General features: G+C 31.5%; 1 protein-coding gene across 1 annotated transcript in view; it reads left to right on the top strand.

Annotated features, from left to right (window-relative positions):
- Nucleotides 1-18,351, top strand: part of LOC130890732 (5-hydroxytryptamine receptor 2C-like) — a 397,879-nt gene extending 379,528 nt beyond the window's left edge. Inside the window, exons 5-7 of the mRNA XM_057794982.1 lie at nucleotides 4,648-4,930; nucleotides 6,033-6,487; nucleotides 15,661-18,351. Of these exons, the coding sequence (XP_057650965.1) occupies nucleotides 4,648-4,930; nucleotides 6,033-6,487; nucleotides 15,661-16,214 (1,292 nt within the window). The 3' untranslated portion in view covers nucleotides 16,215-18,351. The remainder of the gene's footprint in view (nucleotides 1-4,647; nucleotides 4,931-6,032; nucleotides 6,488-15,660) is intronic.
- Nucleotides 18,352-27,023: the final 8,672 nt, after the last annotated feature.

The following is a 27,023-nucleotide window of genomic DNA, read 5'->3' as shown; positions in this document are numbered from 1 at the left end:
ACGATATTTTGTATTCAGATTGAAAAACGAATTTAGAATGTATAGATACAGATGAACTTCGTGATTGTAGACTGCCTTGAGAGAGTAGTTGCTTTTCCAACAATGCGGCTTTTCTTCTGTATGTGGTTTTGGAACCGATATGAATGGTAGGTCAGGATAAGTTATATTCTTAAAATTCTCACCTCTGAGTGAATTCACAATACTAACATAACAATTAGTGAAATGATCACTGAGTTCCCTCCAAATTCTCGGTACAGCAAACTTCATTGCTTTTTATTCACCTCGGTACCAACCCACCATAAAACATAACGTAACGCAAACTTAGTTCATATTATTATAAGAATAAGTTTATAGAATAAATAAAATAAAATGAACTTATTCGTCAAAAACTCCACAGACGTTATTATCTTGTATGTAGAAAGACAAGTTAAATTCTTCATCAAACATATTAGATTAGACTCATTTTTTATAGTTCAATGTTATGTTTTCTTTAACCATGTACATATATTGAATGCATTATAGATATGTTTGAATATTTTTGTGTTGGCCTTACTCTACTGCATTGGATGTGATTCTAGGGAATATAACTTCAGCCTTGTATCTGCAAGAGTTATACGATACATGTGGAGCTCACTTTTTATCTTGATATCTAACTGGTAGATCAAAATAAGCTTGATATACCTCGCAAATCTTTGAACTTCTCTGTAATATTTCAAGAACTGCCGTTTACAACGAGCGATGCAAGAAACCCTGTTCACACGTCCTCTTTCTACAATAATAGCGCGCGAAAACCGACATTGATTGGGCGCAAAAATCAAACATTGTCAAATCACTGTAAGTTCTTAAAAAGCAAATATTTTCAAATTCTAATCACACTTCTTTTTATGTATATGATTTTATAATAAGAATATTTTTAATTAAACCCCTGCGCAAAGAAAATTTCTTTTGGTAACCTATGTTATCATTCAAAAAGGAAACTTCAATATTCAAAGTATAGCGCTCTTCGATATCTTGGTAAAACTCTTCTTTAGGCATAGATGTACAAAATTGTCATACATTGTCATTTGGATTCAAAATTTTTACCACGTAAATATGTCTCTATGAATCTGAATGAATAGTAATCTGACTACCATTATATATCGGCATGGATAGCTCGACCAACTGGAATGACTTCGAAGTCATTCAACCTTCATAATTTCATCACACATACAACAAATATTATGATTATACTTTGTACAACCACTGATTTTCAATGTTCTAGATGAATCCATTTTTTATCATAAGTTAAGTAATAATGCGTCTAATAAAACGATCCTCTATTGGCCAATAAAGGAGCTGTTGTATGGTATCTATATTCTTACCTCAATATCCTCTTCTGGTGGACGACCTGAGCGCGAACATTTTATATTGAACTTCACATATTTTCTTTAATACAACAGCTGCTTAAACTTTTGTCTTAACAACACCAAGTTTCATATTTATCACACTCCAAACTTTTATTACAAAAACGTTCTGCATCGAAAACGGCAAAATTTTCACAAATTAAAACATTACTTATTAAACATTCTCTGTATAGCAGTTTCATACATACCCATTGATTCCATTACCCGCACTATAATGTTGTCCTATTTAATTTGAATCTGGTTGATATCGATTAACCATATATGCGAATGATGTGGCTTTCACGATCATTCAAAAAGAACCCTTTTTAACCAATTTATATTTTTAAGTGGTTTTTTTGAAGCTTTCCATGTTTATTTACTCATTTGTTTGGGTCAAATTTAGTAATTGAATTTTCACATCCTTGTTGATGGATAGACTGGTACCTATACACCGTTGTGTTGAGAATCATTGTAAATCCAATATGGCCTCCATCAAAATGACGAATTTATTTGTTTTCAGACCTTTTTATAAGGGTATCAGGTAGAAGAGCTTTCCAGGCAAAGCGCAATCCATAGAGGTTCACAGAGCTCAGACAATTCATACTTAGTGAGGAGATAAGGAATAAACACTTGTATTTTATGACGGCTGCATTCTCAATTTGAGAGTGGGAGCCACGAGAAGGCACCTAGCGAGGGGTTGTCCTAAATTTTGACTTAGCATAATGGTACATAGGTTTATTATTACTGTACAATTTTTCAACCTCTTCCAAATTATTATCCAGGCATCCCTTGAAGTGAGCTTTGAAAAACTTGTTTGATTAACATAAAGTTCACCCTTCCTCTCGTTCTTAGAAATAAATAACTTGGTCTAAAATATAATTTCAAGAGGTAGTGTGTAGCAAATAATTATTCAAGCTTATTACCTTGAGAGTGCTCGAAACAATTGTAGTACCTACATTTTTGATATAATACTAGCTTTTACCCGCGGCTTTGCTCCCATTGAAGTCATTATAGTAACAGAAATCATTACAATAGAGATGAATCAATCAATATTATAACTATATTTGATTGCTTGGCTGAGATTATCAATTTTCAAAAATTACAACATACCATGAAACGTTCAAACATATTTCTCTGTAACAAAAATAAATAATATTGAATTTCAACAATTTCAAAAGATATAAATTCAGACTATTAATCTAAGACTTTTCTATTAATCTAAGACATTTTTGTAGACTTTATTATAAGTTTTCCCGTCGAGTGCAAGTATGTGTAAATTTCGGACATTTGACACACGTGAACAGGCTTCATATAGTTGACCATGAGAGAATCGGGGATTTTCTAAATGCACCTCCGATACCTGTTTTGTTATGTTTTGAATTGGAATGGATGTTCAGTGAGAATAATTAGAATCATAATGATCAGCATCTAACCAAAAAATGACACCTAGCCTCAAAAATTCAAATAGATTTATTCGCGAAAATTACGAAGTAGGCGGTATCTGTTAATTTTCTTTCAAACTGCGATAGAGGTGAACGACAAAACCAGAATACCAACAAATTTTGTTGCTCTATAAACAAAAGAATGTGTTATTTGAAATTTTAGTCGGAATACTAAAATAATAAACCTGTTTAAAAGTACTTTTCTGATAGAAGAACAACTTTCCGAAAACAATAAAAAAATGTTGGTAAAAATTGTAGTGTTACAAATGTTCTATTCAAATGGCCAATAGAACTGTGTCCCTTTTTGGTAGTTTTGTGTATCTCATGAGACTGGGAAGTTAGACCTGACTTCTGCAGACCATAATATATCTACTCTTGTACAGTGAAATTTGGTGAAAATTCGAGCATTCTTGTCTCTTTATTAACTCCAAAGGATGTCATTTGAAAGCAAGAGTCATACTTTCTTATTTTGCTTAAAAATTGATTTGATCCATCTGTAAAACTCAACAATTAAGTTTTTCAAGGCTCTTCTGGTTCACCAAGTAATTAAAGTGAAGTTTCACCACTGGAACAGTACATTCCAATAGTTTCATCTTTTCATTTGAGAGCATCGTAATAGTAACATTTTTTATTTATTGAGCCAATGACAATCAAAGGATAATTATGATATTCAATTGAAGGATCATATTGAAACCCACCACCATTGAATACCGACCAATCGTTACGCATGAGGTGCGTGTCTGCATTATGAATTCTTCTCGCCTACGTATGTTCTGGCGTTACTATCGCTCTTCTAGCTGCCTGCAGCGTTGCTTGTCAGATCGAACTCTTGTCTGAAGAGGAGTTTCAGTTGCTATCAAATCATTTTGTCGTTCTGTCTTTCCACTTTCGAGGCATTTTTAAAGAAGAACAAAGTAGACATTAAAACCATAGAGTAAAATCTGAAACAAAGAATAGCATCTAACCACATAAATGACATCTAACTTCAATAATTTAAATAGTTTTATACTGCATATATAATGACAGAAAAAAATAACAATAAATATAGAAATATTTCAAACAGCTGAAACTATAGTCAACTGGATTGGGTATTGATATAACCTTCGGTGATACATTGCAACGGAATTACAGTACTCAAGGTTGGAACTTACTGGACTGCTAGATACCGTTGAAGAAGCTATATTTTGAGATTTTTTGAAAAATAATTTATTTTTCCATAAAAAGTATCCTATGTTACTTGTTTAGATGTTCCACTCCAAATTAATTTTATCGTGTTTTTTCCAATATCTCCATTTTCATCAAAACAAAAATTTGTGTCTTAATCTCACGAATCTTCTACATTAAAAAAGAGACAAAATTTAATCACTTGTAGGTAGGAAATCGAGATATTTGTATTCATTCTATACGTTGGGGGTATACTAATAACGAAGGAATGGTCAAAACAAACTGAAGGTATTTGTTTGTGCTATAATTATACAAAAGCTTAGAGTAAAACCACGAAATGCAAAGTTATGACCAGAGACACTACTTAACTTCTTATTATTACATTAAAATTGAAACCTAGGTGTATAATGAAAAAATCTTTCTTTTAGTTACACAGTTAATTCATAGATAATATGAATATTGTATTGAAAGCTAAATTCTTAGACCTAGTTCTAGGTACCAGTGATCTAAACCCATTCTTGATTAGCATAGAACTTAGTTCATTATTAATAGTTTTCACATATTCAAAATGGTTGGATTTGTTGTTATTTTTAATAATTGACGTAGTTGGAAAACTGGAATCTATGACCTATGATTTATATACTTGTTTGATTTTTTAGATCGGAAGTGTACCTGGCGTCGATTTTTAAACTCCTCTAAAGCAGGGAACAAACTAAACACACATTCAGTGGCATCGACTGATACAGAATTGACTACTTTAGATACGCACGAATTGTGGATACAGGACTCAGAACCAAAACCTTGCACTATGAGTGCTTTGGGACAATTCGGCACGGAGATGCTGAAATTGTCAAGAGGATTAGAAGCGGCCTCAAATAGTTTTGCCAAGGCATCGGAGAAAATAAGTACTTCGGTTTCTTCGTCAAATACGTTGAAATATGAGTAAGTGAATCTACCAGAAAATTTCATGTATTCAACTTGATATCGGTATATTGATTATGATATAAATTTTATATCACATTTTCTACTTATCATTGAGATTCTGATTACACTAATATCGTACATAAAATCTAAGAATTAAGTTAAATTACGTGGTTCGTCTTTATACAAAAAATGAAGCAGAAACAAAGTTCGATACAAAGTGCAAAATATTCGCTCTTAACGTCCATATATTTTTACACAAGCTAAAATCGTTGAAAGCATATTCCACTTTCAAGCTGATATAAAAAAACATGGTTTTGATAGTCTTCAATAGCTTCTTGAGGTAATGAACATCGCTGTCCGCACAGCTTTGACAATGAGGAACAAGAAAAAGTCACTAAGCGATGACTGATTATGAGTGAATACGGGCAATGAGACATAAATTCGATGTTTTTCTCATTCAAATATTCAGTTTTTTGACGTGGTTTATGGAAGCTGGCATGAGGAATTCATCTGGATTATATATCTTTCTCACATATGAAAATTCATACAAAATTGATTTTATTGTTATCTGCGATGCTTTTGAGTCATAAAAGTTTCGGAATCAGAAATATATTGATGGTGACTACTTTGCACTTGAATAGAATCCTTTCACTAAAAAGTCTTGTAGCTCTCTGGTTTCTCAATATGTGTAGCGTTACCTATATTTCTATTGTGATAAATATTATCAAATCCAAAATTATTCACCCCATACTGTACACAGCATATGTAAAACAAATGAATTCCCATTCAAGCCAATTCTATGATTTTTCGTTTTTCCATCTGTGTATTATTTCAAAAATAGTATATTTGTCTTGGATTACTTCAACATAGTTTGATTCGTATCTTCTTGAGACTTGATATCATCATCACATAAAATATTTTGTAAAATCATAAAAATAAAAAATATATTGATGACGACTTTGATATGAACATGATCAATTACATTAAATCTGCTCTAAACTGTAGACGCTTCTTCGATTAATAGAATATCTACCATCGTAATTGACAAAATCGATTAGATTACATCAAACTTCCACTATGTATCATTTAAATAATATTGATTGAAATATTTTATTCACAGTTCTGCTAACAAAAGTGAAGAAAATCTAGGAAATTCTCATTCCTCACTACTAAGCTCTGAATATGGGTCGTTTCAGTTTAGAAGAAGAAGGGCATCCACGTTTGATGGAGGAGAAAATAAAAGTAAATATCTCTCCCCTCAATGGCGAAAGCGCCGGGCAAGTTTTCATGAAAGCGTTGACCCAGACTCTAGCAAGAATAGTACAAATGAAAAAATTGAAAGTGATTACACTCTTCCTAAACCGTGTACCTGTCCTTACTTTGGAAATCCTAACAATAAACCTCCACTTCCAGAACTGAAAATAGTACCTAGTGAAGTCATTGAATCGTCATTGAATAAAATGAAGAGAAATAACGATTTATTGCATATACCTCAGAAGAGATCTCCAGGTAGAAGTTCTGATTCCCCCAGTAATGTTATGGTGACATGGGAGCAAAAGGGAAATAATCGAAGAGGTAGGTCACTGTATATCATAATTACATTATATTCATTATTTCCTTTGAAAATAATTCGTATTCTTATAATGTTAAGTGGAGAAGATGAAACCTTGGATCTTTCAATCAGATCCTGACCTATACAATGAACTATCAAATAATTCTGAATTACTCAGGTTCTTTGTTCAATATTTATGAAAATTTACCAAATTCATCAACATATTTTATATTTGTCTTTCATGTTATGATAACCATATCGTCTTTAAAGATTTTGTTTCAATAGTGGAGATTTGATGCTTGAAAACGAGCGCGCTCAGGTCATCCACCTACTTGGGAAGGGAAGCCTAGTACCAGCACTTGCCGATTATCGGACTTCTTTCTATTCTTTGAAGATACCATAATGATAATAATCAGTTATCAAATAGTGCCACACGATTTAACTGATATTCAAGCGAAACGTTGAGTTGAATTTGAAACCAAATGAGATGTTGGAAATGCCATGCGTCAATTTTTTGCATCTAAACCCAAAGACTGGTTGTACCAAGATCTCAAAGAGCTTATTGAACGTTGGGTTAAGACAATACTATATGATGGGCTCGAATATTAAGACTTTATTTTCATACAGAGTGTTTCTATATTCGACCGACAGCGCTCTACCACAGAGAGATCTCAATAAATGATTCATTTTGATATGGGATGGGCCTAGTTGCTGAGATATAGGGTGCTCAAAATTTTAATTCAAAATCAAAAATTTGCCATAAATCAAGAACGCCTTTAATTTTTTTTTTAAATTTGGTGACCAATATGCTCCTTACTAAAATAATGTTTTGACATAAACAAACTATGGAAAAATTTATTCAGTGGCACGTTGTCACTTTTATCCCCCTATTTTTTACGCCTCTGGAGCAAATTTTTTCTTCAATTTTGGTTTCATTTGTCTGATTATGTTGAGTTAAGCAACTCATAACCTTTTATGGAGCTGAAATAAACGATGTTGTAGAAATCTGCTTCTAAACAAAAGTCTGCAAGCACGTAAGTAATTTACAAATTAATTAATTAATCGTTTAATTTCGACTAATGATTAAGTGAAAGTTCAAAACAAATAAAAATTATTCATAATCTCAATTTCAAACAAAAATGTATTACAATAAATAACAAAATTGACAATGAAAATAAAAATAATAGTAGCACAAATTAACAAAATTGACAAAGTTGTTCAAACTATTAGTCGCTTACTTCAATACACTTATTACACCGTTTTGTCATTGAAAAACATGTCTTTGAGAATGAATCTGGATGGGATTGAATTATTTCTACCGCAGCTTGAATTCTAGCTAAGTAAAATGGATTGGTCGGGGTGGATCCAATTGTTACCTTCTAAGATCCCCTGACTTAAAACCTATCGATTTTTTCATATGGGGCTATATGAAGTTCTTATTGCACAATAATCGCATTTGAACAAGATCTAAGTCTGGTGATCTTGGAAGGTAACAATTGGGTCCACCCCGACTAATCCATTTCACTTTAAAACGTCTGTTTGAGTAACTTCTTCCCGCCCAAGCAAAATGAACAGATACCCCATCGTGTTGAAACCACATGTGTTGTCCATATAATGGTACATTCTCCAACAATTCATTCAAAATTTCTTCCAGAAAGTGCGTATAAATTGCTCCATTGATTTTATTTGGTAAAATGTAAGGCCCTAAGCAATCTCCAACGATACTCACCCAAACATTAACCGAATATTTATGCTGAAATCCCCTTTCACGAACAAAGTGCGGATTTTCTTTATCCAAAACGTGAATATTTTTAGAGTTGAAAATTCATTCTCTAGTAAATCTAGCCTCGTCGGTATACAACACATAGAAAATTTCGATTTTCCCGACACTTTTGTAAATACCAGTTTGAAGATTCGATAGGTTCTAAAGCTTGAACACTGGCCAATTTGTATGGATATAACACTTGTTCTTTTAAAACTTTTCCTTCATTAGAATGGTACACTCTTCAAGCTCGACCTACAATTCGACTACTTAAAGATGGACTCTCAAAAATATTATTTAATATTTCCCCTTTCAAATGCGCAGTCCTTGTTGTACGTTGCTTTCCAGCATTATTTCTTTTATTTCCAGTTGCTTTCAGCCTTCTTTCAATATTTGCAAATGTAGAATGATATGGAATTCGATGATTGCGAAATATTTGTTGGTATAAACGAGCTGCCATCATTTTTTCGAGTTCCCCGTAAATCATTAACATATCGGTCAACTCTTCAAATGAAACATTCATTTTATAACAGCAAAATTAAAGTAAAAAATCAATTTAAAATTCTATGATTTAATGTACCAAGATCGTGTTAAATATACAAAGTGTCAGGAACTATCAAAAATATGACACGTCCCTACTAGATTATAATTTCGAAACATTGAGTGTTATTTAATTACCTGCAGACCTTTGTTTAGAGACAAATTTCTGAAACACTGTTCATTTTAGCTCCATAAAAGGTTATCAGTTTTTCAACTAAAAATAATCAGGCAATTTGAAAAAAAAACTGAAAAAATAATTTGCTCCAGTGGCGTAAAAAATAGGGAGCTAAAAGTGACAACTAACCCCGACAGCACGCTACTGGTTAAATTTTTCCAAAGTTTGTTTATGTATATAAAATTTGAAGGCCTTGTTGATTTATGGCAATTTTTTTTATTTTGATTTAAAATTTTGAGCATCCTATATCTCAGCAACTAGGCCCCGTAAGTGTTCGATTCCTATATCAAAATGAATCATTTATTGAGATCTCTCTATGGTAGAGCATTGTAAATCGAATATAGAAACACCCTGTAAGATTATTTGATTTCAACATAAGAAACCGATATTATTTATAGGGCACTCTCTATAAAATATGAATGTTCCGATAACGTTGATGTTTCGAAATGAGTTTGATAAGGTTTGTTATGGAAATTCACGAAACGGGCGTAATATTAACGTCCAACTTCTAAAGCATGAATGAAAAAAATCACTTTTTACACCTCTTTCATCAATATCGATGTGTTCAAGTTTTTTTCCCTACTTGCATTCATTCATTTATCAACACATTCATTCCATTTGGCTGTTCTGCACCGTATATACTACTAATGAGCTTTCCAATTATTATCACTCAATATTGAATCGAAAGAAGCGTGATTCATTCTAAATAGAATTGATAATATTCATAATTCACTAGACATATATTATTGAAAATGGTGATACGAGTAACTTCACAGTAACATGCAGACCAACGTTAATTTTAGATTTATTTTAAATCAAGAGTAAAACGTAGTTTCAGAACGTTCACCGTCAATAAAAGTCAGGACTGATCTAATATTAGATTCAAAGTTAATTTTTTCACGTCTGTTATAATATTCACGTTTTTTTTTTCATTAATTTGCATTCATAAATAATGCAATTTCTGAATCGGTCAAAAAGAGTGAAAAAAAGTACAGTAGTGGTTCATTTTTTCACGCTTTTGCGTTTAAAAAGTGCCGTAACGTGTCATTTTGTAACGCAATTATAAAATTGTGAACGCTTTCTTTCTCATGTCAATTCGTTTCTCCGATAAACACTTTTATTTCCTGATAGTCGTTCAAGAAAATCCGTCTTGTGTCTAATTAAAAGGAGTGTAGTAATAGTTATTATTAGTGATGGAGAGTAATAGTGAAGAAAGTTTAAACTGCACACTAGAAAATGTTGTTCAATCTGCAGCGACTATGAATCTTCTCCTTAAGAAATCCAGGAAACAGTATTTAAAGGAATTTAATTCTTTTATGAAGTAGCGTACTAAAAAAGGCATAAACTGCTTCACAGAAAGAGTATTACTAGCTTCCTTTGAATCTAGATCCAAAGTCTTCAACATTTTGGTCGACTTATTCAAAACTAAAAGGCACCCTAATGGTAAATAACGACGTAGACATCAGTAAATACTCGAAACTAATTGCATATTTGAAAAATAAATCATTTGGCTCAAAAAATCTAAAATATTTCCCGTGAAGAAATTAATAAGTTTCTGTTGCAAGCTTCAGACGTTCATTATCTCATCCATGAGGTATGACAGCAAAAATTTTAATGTAAGCTTAGATATTATTAGTAACATTTTTCAGGTTGCTTTAATATTCGGAATCGCGGGAGCTCTGCGGAAGGAGGATTTATATAAAATGAAGTGGAACGATATTGTACAGTACCTGTTACAAAAAATCATGTTCAACGTCGATTTACTGTTATTGGTGAAATATCTGACAACAGATTATACCTGGTAAACTTTTATCAAAAATATGAAAACCAACGACCCACAAATGTCAAAACAGTATAGAAATGGAAAATGCAAAACCCAAGCTGTAGGTATCAATACCTCGCTTATCGCAACATATATTTGAATTTACCTAATTCAAAAAACTACACTGAACATACAGTTCGACGCTCTTTGGTGTCTTTATCAGTGGATTCCGATGGTGATATAAATCAACTAAAGAAGCACGGTGTTTGGAAATCCAATACAGTCGCCAAGGGTTACGTAGATGATTCAATAAAAATCAAAATGGATTCTGCAGTAGAAATTTAACGGCAGCAACTAGTTGGACTAATACAACTATAGACGATGTTATTTCTTTGAACTCGTTGAATGTTGCCAATTCAAGTTACAATAGTAATGTACTTCTTCTTCACTTCTTCTTCATTTCAAATTAATAATGCTCACAGTTGATAAAATTGATGAAAGTTTTGTTGAATTATTTTAAGTCTACGGACGTAGAAAATGTTTTGTATGAAACTCGTGAGTAAAGTAACTCTCTTTCACTCGTAGGTCAAACCGTCCTGTTTGTGTAAAAAAGTATTACTTTACTCACTTGTTGCATAAATAACTATTATTAAGTACATACCAATATACCAATCAACTGTCACTTAAATGTGCTCTACTTGTAGTAACTTCAAGTATTATTTGCACAACTTGAATGTTACGTATGTCATTAGGTTTTCAATTTCATGTATTGCTTTTCCTTGTTGAGAATCTTCTAACTTTTTGAATTTTCTGTTCTAATAATCGCATTCAATGATATATTCATCATATACTATGTTTATGTAGATAATTTGAAAATGATAGCTGTTTACCTTCGTTTCCAGTTATTATTCATTTCCACTGTTCATTATACATTCACAAAGGAAGACTGATGATATTTAATTCACTATAGATTCTTTTTTGAAATTATCAAGTAGTTGACGAGACGAAGTGTTTACAAAATCCCTCAAAATACCCATAGGGAAAAAGCCGGTCTATATACAGACCAACCTTTTAAACAACTTGACGTTGTTTTCCGTTTCAGCTAAAATAAATAGAGCTTACAAGTTGGAAACATTTTTACGACATGTTATATATTGGGGATTAGACGGCTTCTATTGTGTTTACTGTTCATTGTAATAATTACTCTTTATATATACTCTAGCGATTAAATCCATTTATAGGTCATTAAATTTGTTTAATGATGAATAAATGTTAATTTTTTGAAAATAATTGCTCAAATCCTTGAGATAAATTTTCCTAATAGGAGAAAATATTGACATTTCATTCATTAATTCTCATTCAACGAAAATCAACAGTATAATCTTTAAATGAGTTGGAATAACGATAAAAATTGGATTTCGAATATTCAACATATATTTATGATAATAAATGTTCCAAAATGTGCCTTAAAATACACTGAAAATATTAAAAAGTTTATCTTAATAAGAATGTCGTTTTTGACCACATAAGCTCCATTATTTTGCATAATTATGAAAACAAGAATTTTACTTTTTTTCTAAGCAGTACAAGCATAGGTATATTTATGTAGTTTTTTTTTTCTGGACATCCATTAATCAAACAAAATTCGGATTCAAAAATAATTATGGTTATACTTCTCCAGAAAAGTCAACCATCACTGACTGGAATATGGAGTTTGAACGTGGTTGACAAAAGCTCCAATGGTCTTTTCAAATAGTAACCTCGTTTTCTCTCAACTGAAAACCACTTGAATTAAGCACTAAACTGTGAAGCGAAAACAAGGTTAAGGTCGCTATATTTTAGAATATTCAAGGCCTATTAATCATTAAACATTGAAACAGGAAAAAAATAACAGTGACTGTTACTGTATATTATTGGATCGATTGAATGAAGTAATCTTGAAGGAACGGTGCAATATACAGAAGAAAGAAGCTCTCATCGGATATTTATTACATCGTGATGAAAAATCTAATTGAATTTTACTAGTGATGTGGAGAATAAGTTATCAGAACTGAAATATACGAAGAGGAATCAGAAGTGCATACATCAACAAATATTCAAGACAATGATGAAGAAGATACTAGGGAAAAAATCGAAGAAGAGGCGGAAGCAGGCAAATGTGGATCTGAACCCAATAACGAATTTAACATATGTTAATGTTCTTTTTGCAACAGAAAAGACCATGAAGCATGTCATCGACAAAATTTTGTCGGTGTCTGATGCTGACAACACTTACACCATAAAATTTTTCTAGTCATCTAAGAATATTTCCTCATCCGATAGAACGTCAATGACGGGAGCAGGAACTCTTTGGTATCTCTTTTGGTATTTACTACATTTCGTTTTTACCTTTTGTAGTTCCCGCTCTGTTACTTCATTCAGAAGTTTTTTTTATTTGCATGGTACCATTCACGATGTTTTTGCTTGGCTTCTGCATTTTTGCAGGGTCTAGTTTAAACTGTTTTTATGTGTTTTTCAACGCCATTTAGTGCAGAAGCTTCGTTCTGAGAAAAAAAGATGAGTATATGGGTATTCCAGTTTTGATTGATAATATAACGTTAAAACCAACCGGGTTACCGATGCAAGTACTACGTTACTTTTTTTCTGTAAGCAGTTACACAGTTGTAAATATTCAACTATATTGTAAATTATCGCAAAATAAAATAACAAAATGCAGATATTTTAACACTGACTGATCCAATCCATAAACAACTGCGCATGAAAATGATAATAATGTAAACATCGTCAGTATATACAATTCGACAGCCGTAACTCAGTGGCCACACAATAAACACACGCGCATGTCTCAACGACTTCGACACGACTAGATAACGTACTTTTCCTGCGTAGTTGCTGTTATTTGTTATAAAAGTTACAAGTCGAACCGATTGAATTGCAAGAAAACGTAATACATTCACCTTAAGGTAGTTACGGTTTCCTTCTTTGTTGGGAAGACAGATTAAATAATTCTTTATTTCATTAAATGTGTAATGTAAAAAATATCTATTAGCATTGTAATGATGTACGAAGCAAACATTTTCATAATGATATCTAAGATTAAACACCATCTATGGAATATTATGAGAAATTACTCAGTATACTTTAGACACGTGCCCAAGAACAATGGTATTTAGTACGAAGAACTACTGCGTTACTAAGAATGTAAATGTTGTTACTGTAATTTTAAATTAATAATATATTTCTTACGTTCAAATTTTTTTTTGTATTAGACATCAATGTCATATTTTGAACATAGTCTACCATTTTCACAAATTATCCTGATTTTCCAAGAAATTTAATTTTCATTCCAAGTGACTGGTTTTTAGGCATCTAAAAATATTTTGTCCCAACTAGAGAAATAAATTTAAGCTACACAGGAAATGTTTGGTAATACGAAAGTCAACTTCTTTGTCAATATCCATAATTGTTTCAAAACACCCGCTAGCAATCAAACAACCACACCGTTTGCAGAAACAAGCCATTAACATAATAGTTCAAGATGACACTAGTAGCGCAATAGGCATATTTTTTAAGTAAGTACCGTTTTGCGATTCCGCCGCCGCAAGCCAAATGTCGGCGTTCGCACGTGTGCGCTGGTTACCTACATCTCTTGTCTACGCACTGACGCTATTACAGTCTGATTGTGAACATTGTGTACGTTGTTTACTGAGTGTTTAAGATGCCTCCGACAATCGTGAGTCCCGCCGCCGATTGTGAAGTACGGGCGATTGTGAAGTACGATTTCTTAGTGCTAAAGGCGTAAAACCCATCTATATTCATCGTGAGATCTGTAAAGTTTACGGACAAAACGTTATGAGTGATGGAGTGGTAAGGAAATGGGTGAGAGTATTTAAAGATGGCCGTACAAATGTGCATGAGTGGGCATCCTTCGGTCGTTAATGAAGATTTGGTACAGAAAGTGGACGAAAAGGTGAGAGAAAACAGACGCTTTACAAATTCATCATTGTGCGACTACTTTCCTCAATATTCTCATAGTGTTTTGTATCGCATTGTGACCGAGAACTTAAAATACTGGAAATTGCGTTCCAAAAATGTTGACGGATTTGCACAAAATCCAAAGTTTAGGCAGTGCATTGACTTTCCTTGAGCGGTACCACAATGAAGGTGAAGATTTTTTAGACCAAATTGTTACTGGTGACGAAATACCAGAATCGAAACAACAATCTATGGAATGGAGACATTCATCATCACTCAAAAAAGTGAAGTTTTATCAAACAATTTCTGCCCGGAAAATCATGTGCACAGTTTTTTGGGACAGAAAAGGAGTATTGGTAGTGGAGTTTCGGCCTCGTAATGAGACAATCAATGCAGCGTCTTATTGTGAGACATTGAACAATCTGCGTCGTGCAATCCAGAACAAAAGATGTGGCAAGTTGAGTAAGGGTATCGTTTTGGTGCATGACAATGCCCGTTCACATGTAGCTAATCGGATCAAAGATCTCATCAAATCTTTTCAATGGGAAACTCTAGATCATCCTCCGTACAGCCCTGATCTGGCGCCCAGCGACTACCATTTGTTCCTGAACTTGAAGAAACACCTGGGCGGTCAGCGTCTTCAAGATGATACGAAGTCAAAACAGTTGTGATACAGTGGTTAACCAGTCAGGCATCAGAATTTTGTGAGGAGGGTATTCAAAAACGTTGTGACAAGTTCCTCAATATTCACGGTATGTCAAGATATGTAGAAAAGTAGATTAAGGTACAGGCTTTCATGTAAAAATAAAATTATTGCGATATCTTTGCACTTATTTTTTTAATTCCAAAACGGTACTTTCTTAAAAAATATGCCTCCTAGCTACAAAATACTGAAGTATGGGTTAAATATGTTACTAGTTAAAAGCAAATTCACTTATAAATATGTCACTGAATATTGATTATTAATTCAATTTGTTCACAGGTTCAAGTTTCACAGCAAAAACATCCCATCTAGCAGTTTCTTTAACACATAATACACAAAAAACACATTTTTTAAGACGAGCTGCAACACTGCGTCAAACTGGAAAATCTACCGGTAGTGGCTTGGCTAATAAGAAAAATCCTTCCTCTCCTTGTCTACTGCAACGCTACAATTATAACAATTCCAGCACAACAACAACAAGAAATATTCGTCCGCATCACAGTCGAAATTCCAGTGTTATATCGAGAAACTCTTCTCGTCATGGTCGAATAATTCGATTGGAGCAAAAAGCTACTAAAGTTCTGGGTGTAGTATTTTTCACGTTCGTTATATTATGGGCACCTTTTTTTATATTGAATCTTGCGCCAATTTATTGCTCCCACTGCGATAAAAATATGGAAAACTGGATTGTACAATTAGTAACATGGTTAGGTTACGCAAGTTCCATGGTAAATCCCATATTTTATACAATATTCAACAAAATTTTTAGACAAGCATTCAAAAAGGTACTTTTATGTCGCTACAGAAAAACCAAATGGAGACCTCATAGGTGACAGATAAAGTTATCAAAAAACCGAACAGTCAGTTGTGCAGTCAATTTGTAGAACAGATATACGAGGAATGCCGTATATAACATGAAACATATCGTTATATTGATTGAAGAAATCAATAATCTCTTAATATAGTAATTAAACTTTAATTTCTAACTATATATCACAAATAGTTTTACATACTTTTTTATATATTAGTTATGATATTAGCGGGTTGCTAAAAGCTAATTTACCAATATTTCAACTTTTTTAAAAATAGGAATAAATAAAAAACCTTTATACATAAAGTGCACAGCATAACTTTTTCTTTGTAGAATGACTGGATGAAACATTCTTTCTTATGGGATACTCTGTACTTTTTTCTCCTGTGCTTCTACTTCTAAATTTATGAGACAAAATTCAGGAGGTGAATGCTCGAATAATATCAAGATGGGTCTTTCTCATAACAAAACTCCATGGATTGTAGTTAGAGGTAGTTATTTCCAGCATTTATTATGAATCTTATATCATTTTAGATCTTTACTATATTCCACTCAATTCACTGAAAAAATTATAGATTATGGTGTTATTTTTTTTTCTGTGCAGCTATTGGTTCTGATATAAAATTTAGGAATAAAGAATATTTTTAAATAAAAAACCTTCAAAAAACGTTTTGATATAGAATAAAATAATAGCTGCTACTTTCATCCCTTTACAATGTAACAGGAATATTGAAAAAATGAAAACTCATTTCTAGTTACTACCTTTTAAGGATGAAATATTAGAATGAGGTGAGCTGAGGTAATTTTGTTGCAGAAAAGACCCATCCTAATACTATACGAGCAATCACCTTCTGAAGTTTGTTGCATGAATTTAAAAATACCCTATATATCAGACTACCTCACATTTAAGTGTTCCTTAAATTGAAAATAAGAAGTGAAAAAATGATATTGAATTATTTCAAATATTTCTGACAATATCCTTACATGTTTTTTATAAATTTTGGGAAATAACCAAAAAAAATTAACAGCGTCAAAAAATAAGTATTTATAGTAGTACCAAGAAATTTTGTAAACTAAAAACGTTGCAGGAAACTCTTTTCATCATCTGATATACATACAGAGTTTATAGCGCTTTCTGATAAATGGTTAAATGCTTATTAATGTCTTATTCAGTCTTTCTTTAAGTAAACCCTATTATACTCGAGTAGTTCGAGTGATGCCTACCGTGTGAAGAGGCCTGTGGATATTGATCTTGAATTTCTGGAGGTTGTAGTATTCGGGAAAGATGTGCCTTGGTAGCTCATACTTCTCTGGAGAAAGGGGTGGGATACTACCATTTGCTGTAGTCGTACCAATTGATTAAAGTCAAGTTAGCGACCTTTTATCCATGGTTTGAACTGTGCAAGTTCCTGATCAACTCTAGATCACTCATAAGTCGATTTGCTCTTTTCTGTATTGAGTCGAGCATCCTAGCTCCAAAAGCGTAAGCAATACTCCAAAGATAGACGAAACTGTGCCTTGTGCAGGTTTAGAAGCATTTGCGGAGTACATAGCATTTTGGTCTTAAAGAGGGCCTCAAGTTGTTGTGAAGCTACCTTAGCTAATTGAAACACGCGATTATGCTATGACATATTGTTTAACACACAACAGGCGAATTTGCGGTGATGGTGATATTTCATATTCAGACAAACCAAGCGGCAGTGCTCCAGCTTTCTTTGTAAAAACAGCAGCCTGGGTCATTGCTGCATTAAACTCAATCAGATCGCTTCCACCTCACTTCAGAATGTTTTTAAGATAAATATTGATGGTGGTGATCTGTGTGTGGAATCAATAAATGAAGATTAAGTTTCACTTCATAATATTTTCTCATCTTAGACAACGAAAGAAATTAATTTGTTTGTAGTTTTTTTTGTGCATTATTGTGGATTATTTTCTTGCAACTATTCCCTTACAATTCTAAAATCTTCTGCCTAGTGCTTCATACACAGCTTTCCTCAAAATCTCCCAAATTTTATCTAGAGATCTACAGGCGCGGGATCTGGAGGTCGTGATCGCCATTATATTGATTCTCTTCGAACAATCAATCTGCTCGGAAATTTATTGTTCGTCCACTGCCTGAAAGTAAAAAGTAGTATATTATCATCGCTTCAGTAACGAAATGCTGCATGTTAACATTCTCTTTGAATATATATATATATATATATATATATATATATATATATATATATATATATATATATATATATATAAATATATATATATAAATACAGTGAATATTATGAAAATCGTTCGAGTTTTCAATAACAAACATAATAATTTTTCAAAATTCAATCCTTCTATTGAAATCTTCGTCGTTTTTTAGTCATTTAGTGAATTCATTTCATAAATAAAAAGCTGATGTACGAACCTGTACGATGTCAAAATAAAACTAAATTCCTTCTAATAATTATTTATTACCTAATATTTTGCTTCTTCATTATTTTGTTCAAGATTAAAAGTGAAAATACTTCAAAAATTCTCAGTTATCTCATACGACTCAACTTCCATTTTATATTTATTATCATTATATAACAAATTTGTTTCTAATAACAAACGTTTTCATCCTTATCACCAGATTTCTCCCAAATTGTAAAAAAAGTAATGAAACGATATTTGGAATTAATTATTCATCAGTTAATCTCCCTTTCCTTTAGAGATTGTGTCAATCCCTTGATACAGAATTGTAGTTCTTACAAACTCACCCTCTTGAGGATTATGAAGTATTTAAATCGACACTCTGTTTTTTATGGTTTTTGAATAATATTAATCTATCTAGTGATTTTAGCACAGGAATTTACGGTGTTTATTTATCTTCATTAATTTTATTTGATTGATTTTATATTACTTACACTACTTATCCATCATTGCATGGTTTTTCCAACTTCGTTTTGTTGTTTGTTATCTCCTCTTTACTATGCTCAATTGTCTGATTTGTAAGTTAATCCATTATCTTCCTTCTGAATCGAAATTTTGAGGTACTCTTAAAATTGATATATAATTTTTTCCTAATAATCTATTTTGATTTAAAAACCTAACTTCAGTCACAATATTTAATTAAAATAATACTAGTTTTCACATGAATGTGAATATTTTTCACACAAATAAATACATATTGAAGTTTTTAGATTCGACACTCAATATATTTGTGCTTAATTTTATAAAGATACCGTTTGTTGCTATTTTTCAATAACTTTATTTTGAATATGAGAGTTTGAAAATTCTTTGAAGAGTAATTCGGTTGTACTATGACCAGATTTATTCTGTTTAATGATACATAATTTCAATAAATTTTCAAAAAAATTAAAAGATAAGTTGAATTTATTCAATTTATATATTTAAAAAAAAAGAATGCTCACAAATCCATTCATTCATTGGGTTATTCTAGCACTCAGATCATTCTGATTAATGTAAAAGCATGTAAATTAGAGTATATGGTACAAGTAGTATTGAAAGTTTCAAAAGGTATGTGATGTTATTTGTGATTTTCCCTAAGTGAAAAGTTGAATGAATTTAATACTTTTATGAATGTAATTGTTTTAACAATAATGCTGAAGTAACAAACACATACTTGAAAAACTCAGCATTATTGTATTCTTATTGATTAAAAATTGTGTTTTGTAAATATGTCGAAAAATTTAAATTATTAATTCAGTTGTGTAGTATGTCGCTATTACGTATATAAATACATAGAATATTAAATGTGTAGCAGTATTATCATAAATTTTTAATATTAAGATATGTTTTTGAAGATATTTCATATACTATATATGTTAGAGAATTAATGTATCATTTCCATGTACGATTAGTAATATAGTAACTTGTAGGAGCAAATATCACAAATTCCATTGACTTTTTAGAATCTAGGAAACCTTCTATCATCTTATCAAAAAACACCATGAAATTCAAAAATTCATAAAACCCTAGTCCAGTAAAAATAAAATTCTTTATCTAAGTTTTCTTTGAGAGCAAGACAAACAGTTAAAGGCTTTTCCAAACTTTCCATGTCATTTTTTGAGGGGAGATTTCACTCATGGCCTCATATTAGTTTCACCATTCAACGAAGATACACGTATTCATTCATACTTCTTTCTCTCTCTTTCGAGCAATTCCCTGAATCTCAAGAAAGACCTGGATAATATTATGCGTTTTTATCGACGCGTGATAAGGCATTAGTGAATTTTTTTAAATGTGGTCAATTGTGCGTTATACAATATAGCATTGATAATTGTTTTCCCCTTTCAAAATAGTCGATGAGCAATATTCTTTGTCTATCTCAATATTGGTTAATGTAACCATCTTTGCTTTTTAGGATCAGTCCCGATCTTTACAATTCATCGTTTTTTACTGTTTTCTCATCACATGAGTGTAGTTGTGAATCTATATTTGATCTAACCCTATGAATTAAGGCGAAAACCTCTCTCATTTGGCTTTAATCGCGTCAATAAGGCCTGGAAAGTGTTCATTCGAATACACTTTTAGTCCAAAGTGAGAAGATGCGGCAACTAACGCGCGGATAGCTTCTTCAGTCTTTATATGGCATATGCGTTCTATTTATATCATATCTATCTTTTCAACCTCAATGCGACAGACGTCCGATACCAGTTGGTGAATTTTTCCGATGATAACGCTGGTTGTTGTAATTTTTATCCGCCCCGATCGCACGTCATCAGTCAAACTGATAAGGCATGTTTGAATTCAGCTACTCGACATTTCACGATCGTAAATAATGGAGCAGTGTCCAAATCTTCTATCAATAGCGCAATCTTTTCTTTTCAAAAACAAATATTCTGTGACAACTCAATATTGAAGTTTGTTCATTTTCATTAAAATCTTCACAACAACTCACTTATTCGATAGTCAAACAGAAATTAAGCGTTCTAAATGGCTGAAATTTTAGTAAAAATATCTATACGCATATGTAAATATATTTTACATTGATAAATAATTGTTGACATCTTTAAGTTGAAGAGAGAAACTTTTCACACTACCCTCTTAAAGACATCATAATATTGCCAGCCGATCATTTTCACTCATTTATGTCGGCTTTCGTCTTGTCCAGTCCACTCAGCTAACTATCATTCTATTGCAATTGTATAGTGCTTTATACCCAAAAAAATCCCTTTTAACGAGGTATCCATTTGGACAGAAGCTTTTTAATAATCAAACACTCACAAGAAATGGTGTTGACACTTCCATATGACATCTCTATTATCCCAATTTCATTTTGCGGGACTTTTTGTATCTTATATATTAATCTCAATCTTGTATACGGATGAACAACTATTTAGTTTTTTGTGAAAAGTCAAATAAAATAGGAGTGCGCATACAGCCAACATGATAGTTGTTCGAATAAGAAATTATAAAACCATATCGATTCAGATGAGATGGACGAAAAGAAAGTAATTCGGATGCTCACGAAATGGTAAGACCCGTCTTCATAGATTCCGAAAACTTCATTCAATATATGTCTCAGGATTGGAGAAAATTAATGCGAAAAATAAGATAAAATATGGCAAGAACACTTGCCAGAGCTCTTCGACTAATTATTTTCTACTATTTATAAGGAATGAGAACTGATCGATACCTCATCGACTATAAATTGTCTGTATCCACATTCTGTATAGTTTAGTCGAGGTAAAATCGTTGACGCCCAAAAATTTCGACTTAACAGTTGCGTCGATGGTAAAATGTACGTGTTCGCCTAGTATTGTAAGTAATGGCTGGAAATTTGATACCTGTCATTCCAATAGTAGATCAAGGAAAATATACAGTGACGTCTATTCATAAGACTGGGGACATAATCAATGATATATCCTTATACATCATATTTGCTTTAAATGGAATCAAATCATTACCGTATATATCATGTATAGGTGACCTAACATATGCTTCTTTTAAAAATCTACATATGCTGCATTGCATTGTACGAATAGCTATTTTACGGATAGGACTTTTCTCATGGAAACGTGTTTGATACAGTATAGACAAGTTTTTACTTCCTATGCTAATAGAGTAAATAAGGTTTTTAAAAGAAATATTTCCAACGTCTCGGCTTCATCTTCACTAAAACCAAGTGGGAATCGTCAAAAGACACGTTATTATAACAAATTTCAAATCATAATTATTTAGTTAAGAAAACTCGAGATAATCCAATGAAGGAACTAATGAAAAGAAATGTATTTCGATGAATATTACCAATATATTTGTAACAATATTTTACCAAGAAATCTGTAAGAATATAGCTAGATATTATTTTCTGCAATTGTTCCAAATAAGGAAATTATTCAAACTCATTCAACGGCTAATATATTTAATTGTTTGCTTAGATTGACGATTGATTTGTATAGGAGGTTTCCTAGATTCCATTATTTTTTCATTGTAAATATTGTATATTTCAAAATAACATAGCATTCTATTTAAATACATTTTGCAGAAAACAGAAATCGTAGATGTATTGAAAAAGTATTGACAATCCAATATTTTGAATTGTAGAAACATCTCAGTCTTCTTCAAAAGTGTATTGCCTTTATAGATGTCGCAAATATGGACATTATTATAATCAATTATGATAATATAATAATATAACCAGCCAATTACAAAAAAGAATTACTTGCCATCCAAATTAGCAATATTATATGATTATTCTCGTTAACAAAATTTGAAATCAAAAAATATATGAATCATTATAATAAAGGAAACTTTTGAAATAATTTTTTCCAAGGAAAACTTAAAATATATACATTCTTTAATTTTACTTTGAATGTGAAAACTCTTCCACTATAAAGTCAAGAAGTATCAAGCCAGTTCTAAAATTTAAATGATTCTATACCAAATCGTAAACAAAAGCTTAACGTTATACACCTATATGGTTAATCGTTTATGTTTGCTAATACTATAATTTTTCTGATGTTGTTTGTCTGGTCTTGTTATTTTATCTTCAATTTTGGCAATTTACTTCTTAATTCGGAGTTAGTATTATGAATTGAGGCTATAAGAAATTTTTGATGAAATTTGGAACGAAAGTTTCGAAAATATTATGAAGGTTGGGAAGTAACTGAAGAATTAAAAAAGAGAATTTTGAACAAACTCCAAAATATAATAAAGACTTAAAGAAATGTCGAAACGTCAAATTTATTCTTTCTTCTGTAAATTATTAAAAAAACTAATTTTAGAATAGTAGACACCCAAAATCAAGAACATTTAGAAGCATTAATATATCAAAAGGTCTAAGAAATGAGAAATTGAAGAACAAGAATTGTAGCCGCTCAAATTGAGCTCTTTTGACCTTTATTTTTTGTGGGTGGTCTTTCCATTCTATCCCTATCTAATCAAAGTTTATCACACATTTTTGCAGCCTCGACTATTTTTCTCCATTTTTTTCTGTCCTGCATCTATTTTTTCTAGTCACATACTCCCAGATTTTGCAAATCCTGCATAATCTGTTCTTTCTATCTATTTTTTACTCTTTGGTCTACCAGGCAATCTTTCTTTCGCTCGAAGATGAAGTCATTTATATTCACTGTGTCTTGTTTTCGAAATTCCTTCTTTCTTTCATTTTCCATATATTTTGTCTTTTTCTGATTTATGTCCAATCCTCTTTTTCCTGCCTCTCTCTCAATTTTCTGGACTTGTTCGGTCTCTTGCTAATAGAGTTAAATCATCAGAATATGCTATTACTTGTATTGATTTATTGATAATGCTTTCATCGATATTACATTTCCTTATTATGACTTCAAGTGCAATGTTAAATAATACCGCTGAGAGTCAGTCCTTTCCCCAGCATTTATTTCAAATTCCTCAGATAGTGCGTTCTTTGTTATTACCCTTGCCTTAGAATTAAGCGTGGTCATTTTCACCAATAATCAACTTTTGGGGTACTTATAGTTTTTCCATGTCCTTTAAAATTGTCCTCCTTTTCAGACTGTCGAATGCTTGTTGGAAGTCGATGAATAGCATTTGCATATCATAGCTTTTTTCGATCACTTGTTTTATAATATGTATGGCATGTACTCTTGATTTTATTTCTCTAAGACCTTTTTGATATTCCCCTATTTGTGGTTCCACTAACTTCTTCAGTCTATCATTCTTTAATGTTGTTAGTATTTTATGTACGCATTAAGCAAAATAAAATCTCTATAATTACTACATATGTTGGGATTTCCTCCTTCCAGTATTGGTATAATCAATCCATCCAGTAGACCCCTCTCTTGGCACTGCTTATGTTTCCCATACTCTTTCTATGATCTTGAATATTTTCTACCTTAGGTTATCTCCCCCATATTTTATTAGTTCATCCACTATTTCATCTGGTCCTCCTGTTTAATTGTGTTTCAGTTTGTTGATTTTGTCATTAAATCCCGTCGGTTTCCCTTGAGACCGAAATAGATTTCCATCGAATATTTATGAGGTTTTAAAATGTACTAACTAACTAAATCTCAAAATGTAAATAATAATAGTACTTACCTCAATATGATAGTGTTTCATTGAGTGTTACAGGGTTCAAATTTCTGTTATATGATACTTTGTAAACGAAAAAAAAAAAAAATTGGAAAATTCTATTCTGTCTTCATGCAAATGGGTAATGATCAATTTTTGATATAGTCCTTCTACATTTTTGACCTCAAACAAACGGTGTTTTTTAGCTTAGTATTTCGTCGTCTTGCATCTCCTCAATCAAAATGCATTTAAGTAACGATCTTTTACGTCTACTTAACATTAAACTCATTCCGTTTCACAATTATGTAACTGCGAATTAAAACATGAGCCCAGTGAAAAATTAACGAATCACAGACGTTTTGAGTAAAATGGTTAACAATTATCGTTCAACGTTTAGGCGTACAACGATTATCGTTAAACGATCTTTGTGACAGTTGCACCGAGCAAAACGTACCTTAAAGTTATACATAAAGATACTAAATATCACCAACGGTTCCAAAAATTCCAACTTAGTTAAAGCAGATATTGAGAAAAAACCATTTGTCTTTTTTTTTGGAACTTAGAGACGTGTGTTCTAATTCTGTTTCTAATTTTTACTCAAAGTATTGAATGCATGCATCTAATATGAATTGAATATTCTTATAATAGGAAAAACCAGATTAAACATTTTTCCAAATTAACTAAGGTAATGGAGATATTTAATAGATAAATAAAAAGAATAGATTTAATAGATAAATAAAAGACAGTTTCGTAGACAATACTGACTAATTCTATGAAGTTAAAAAAATTGAAGATGAAATAAATATTTGATATGAAGATAAATTGAAAATGTTAATTACCTTATACATAATACTAAACTTTACTCGCTGGACTTTCTGGGAAAAACTTTCTTCTTTTGTTAACATAGCGATTTTAAAAAAGATTTTGAGTGATGTAATATATAAGCTAGATATTTAATCTTGATTACTCCCACAGACTGTTGTGAGATATAACTTTTTAACTGATAATTAGTCGCATTTATTTTATTTTAATTTCATTACTATTCTGAATTTTTGATTACTGTGGTGATAATTTATTTGATCTTTAATGCTTCAAACATGAGCGATTACGAAGCAAATTCTAAAATATCACTAAGTGCAGGTTTAAAATTAGGATCTGGTCGACTGATAGTGGAAGCTTTTTACATAATATACCTATTAAAATGTTAATAAAAGCACGGAGTAACTTTTAACAACGATTGATGGTTGCACTTGAATTTCTAGCATCAATAAAGAATGAAATCAAGTATGAGCTTCCTTACCTTACAATTTTTTATATAGGGAGATTCATTAGTATATATTGAAACATAAACAAAAAATAAAATTTTTGCTTAAATATTTATACTTTTACTCATTTACTGTGTCAAATATTCACATTTATTTCACAATCATTTTTGATAAACACTTTGATTTTAGATGTGGAAATTGGAAACATATTCCAAACTTCAGAAATTTGTTACATAAATGTCATATAACACTTTTCTCATTATATATAAGTGAATAGGATTTTTTTAAAGTAAAAAATAAATCAAAGCTTTAATAAACAAATTTTTATATTGAGACATAGTCAATCTTTTATTAAAGATTTTTCTTCAGAGCAAACACAGTTTACGACGAGATTCATGTAAAAATGCAATTAGTAATTATAAATATATTGTTGTAATCAATTTCTTGTATACTATATTTTGTTTCCGAGAAGGCTTTCAGAGTGATACATTGGAATAAATCTAAATTTTAGATGAATAAAAAACTATTCGAGATACTTGATGGTTTCAACTAAAAATTGCTGAAGATTCAATGGATGACATGAGTATTTTCATTTCCTGATTTTTGTGTTTTATTTTCATAAGTTTAATTTGTTTGTGTGATGTTGATTAAAGATATGTGAGAAAATAAAGTATTTTTTGAAGTGACTGCTTGTTTATATAACGTCCCTAACATCTATGAAATATCCATATGTTTCGGAAATTATTAGCAAAGTTTTGGTCTTATTGATAACTAATGAATGTTAAAGTATTATATTTTCAAATTGTTCAATTGTCTAATACAATGAAAAATTTGATTTCGGATTAACTATACTATAGAACTCAAGTGACAGACAAAAGTGAATTCAATGCATAGTATACAAAGCGGTGTATTTGTATGGATTAAATTTGACCTTCAATTGATCCAAGAAAAGTCTATAGAAGCTTTTATGATCGTTTTATCAGGTATGTATAGTTCACATCTTCCAAAAAATTTGTAGAGGTATCTATATTCATTTTAACCTTCAAAACGTGGACATGAAGAATAATAATAATTATTGTAATTAAATTTCA

Source organism: Diorhabda carinulata, chromosome 2 (genome assembly GCF_026250575.1).
Source record: "Diorhabda carinulata isolate Delta chromosome 2, icDioCari1.1, whole genome shotgun sequence".
Classification (NCBI taxonomy): Eukaryota; Metazoa; Arthropoda; class Insecta; order Coleoptera; family Chrysomelidae; genus Diorhabda; species Diorhabda carinulata.
The sequence above is the reverse complement of the archived record's forward strand: the minus strand, read 5'-3'. Positions and strand labels throughout refer to the sequence as shown.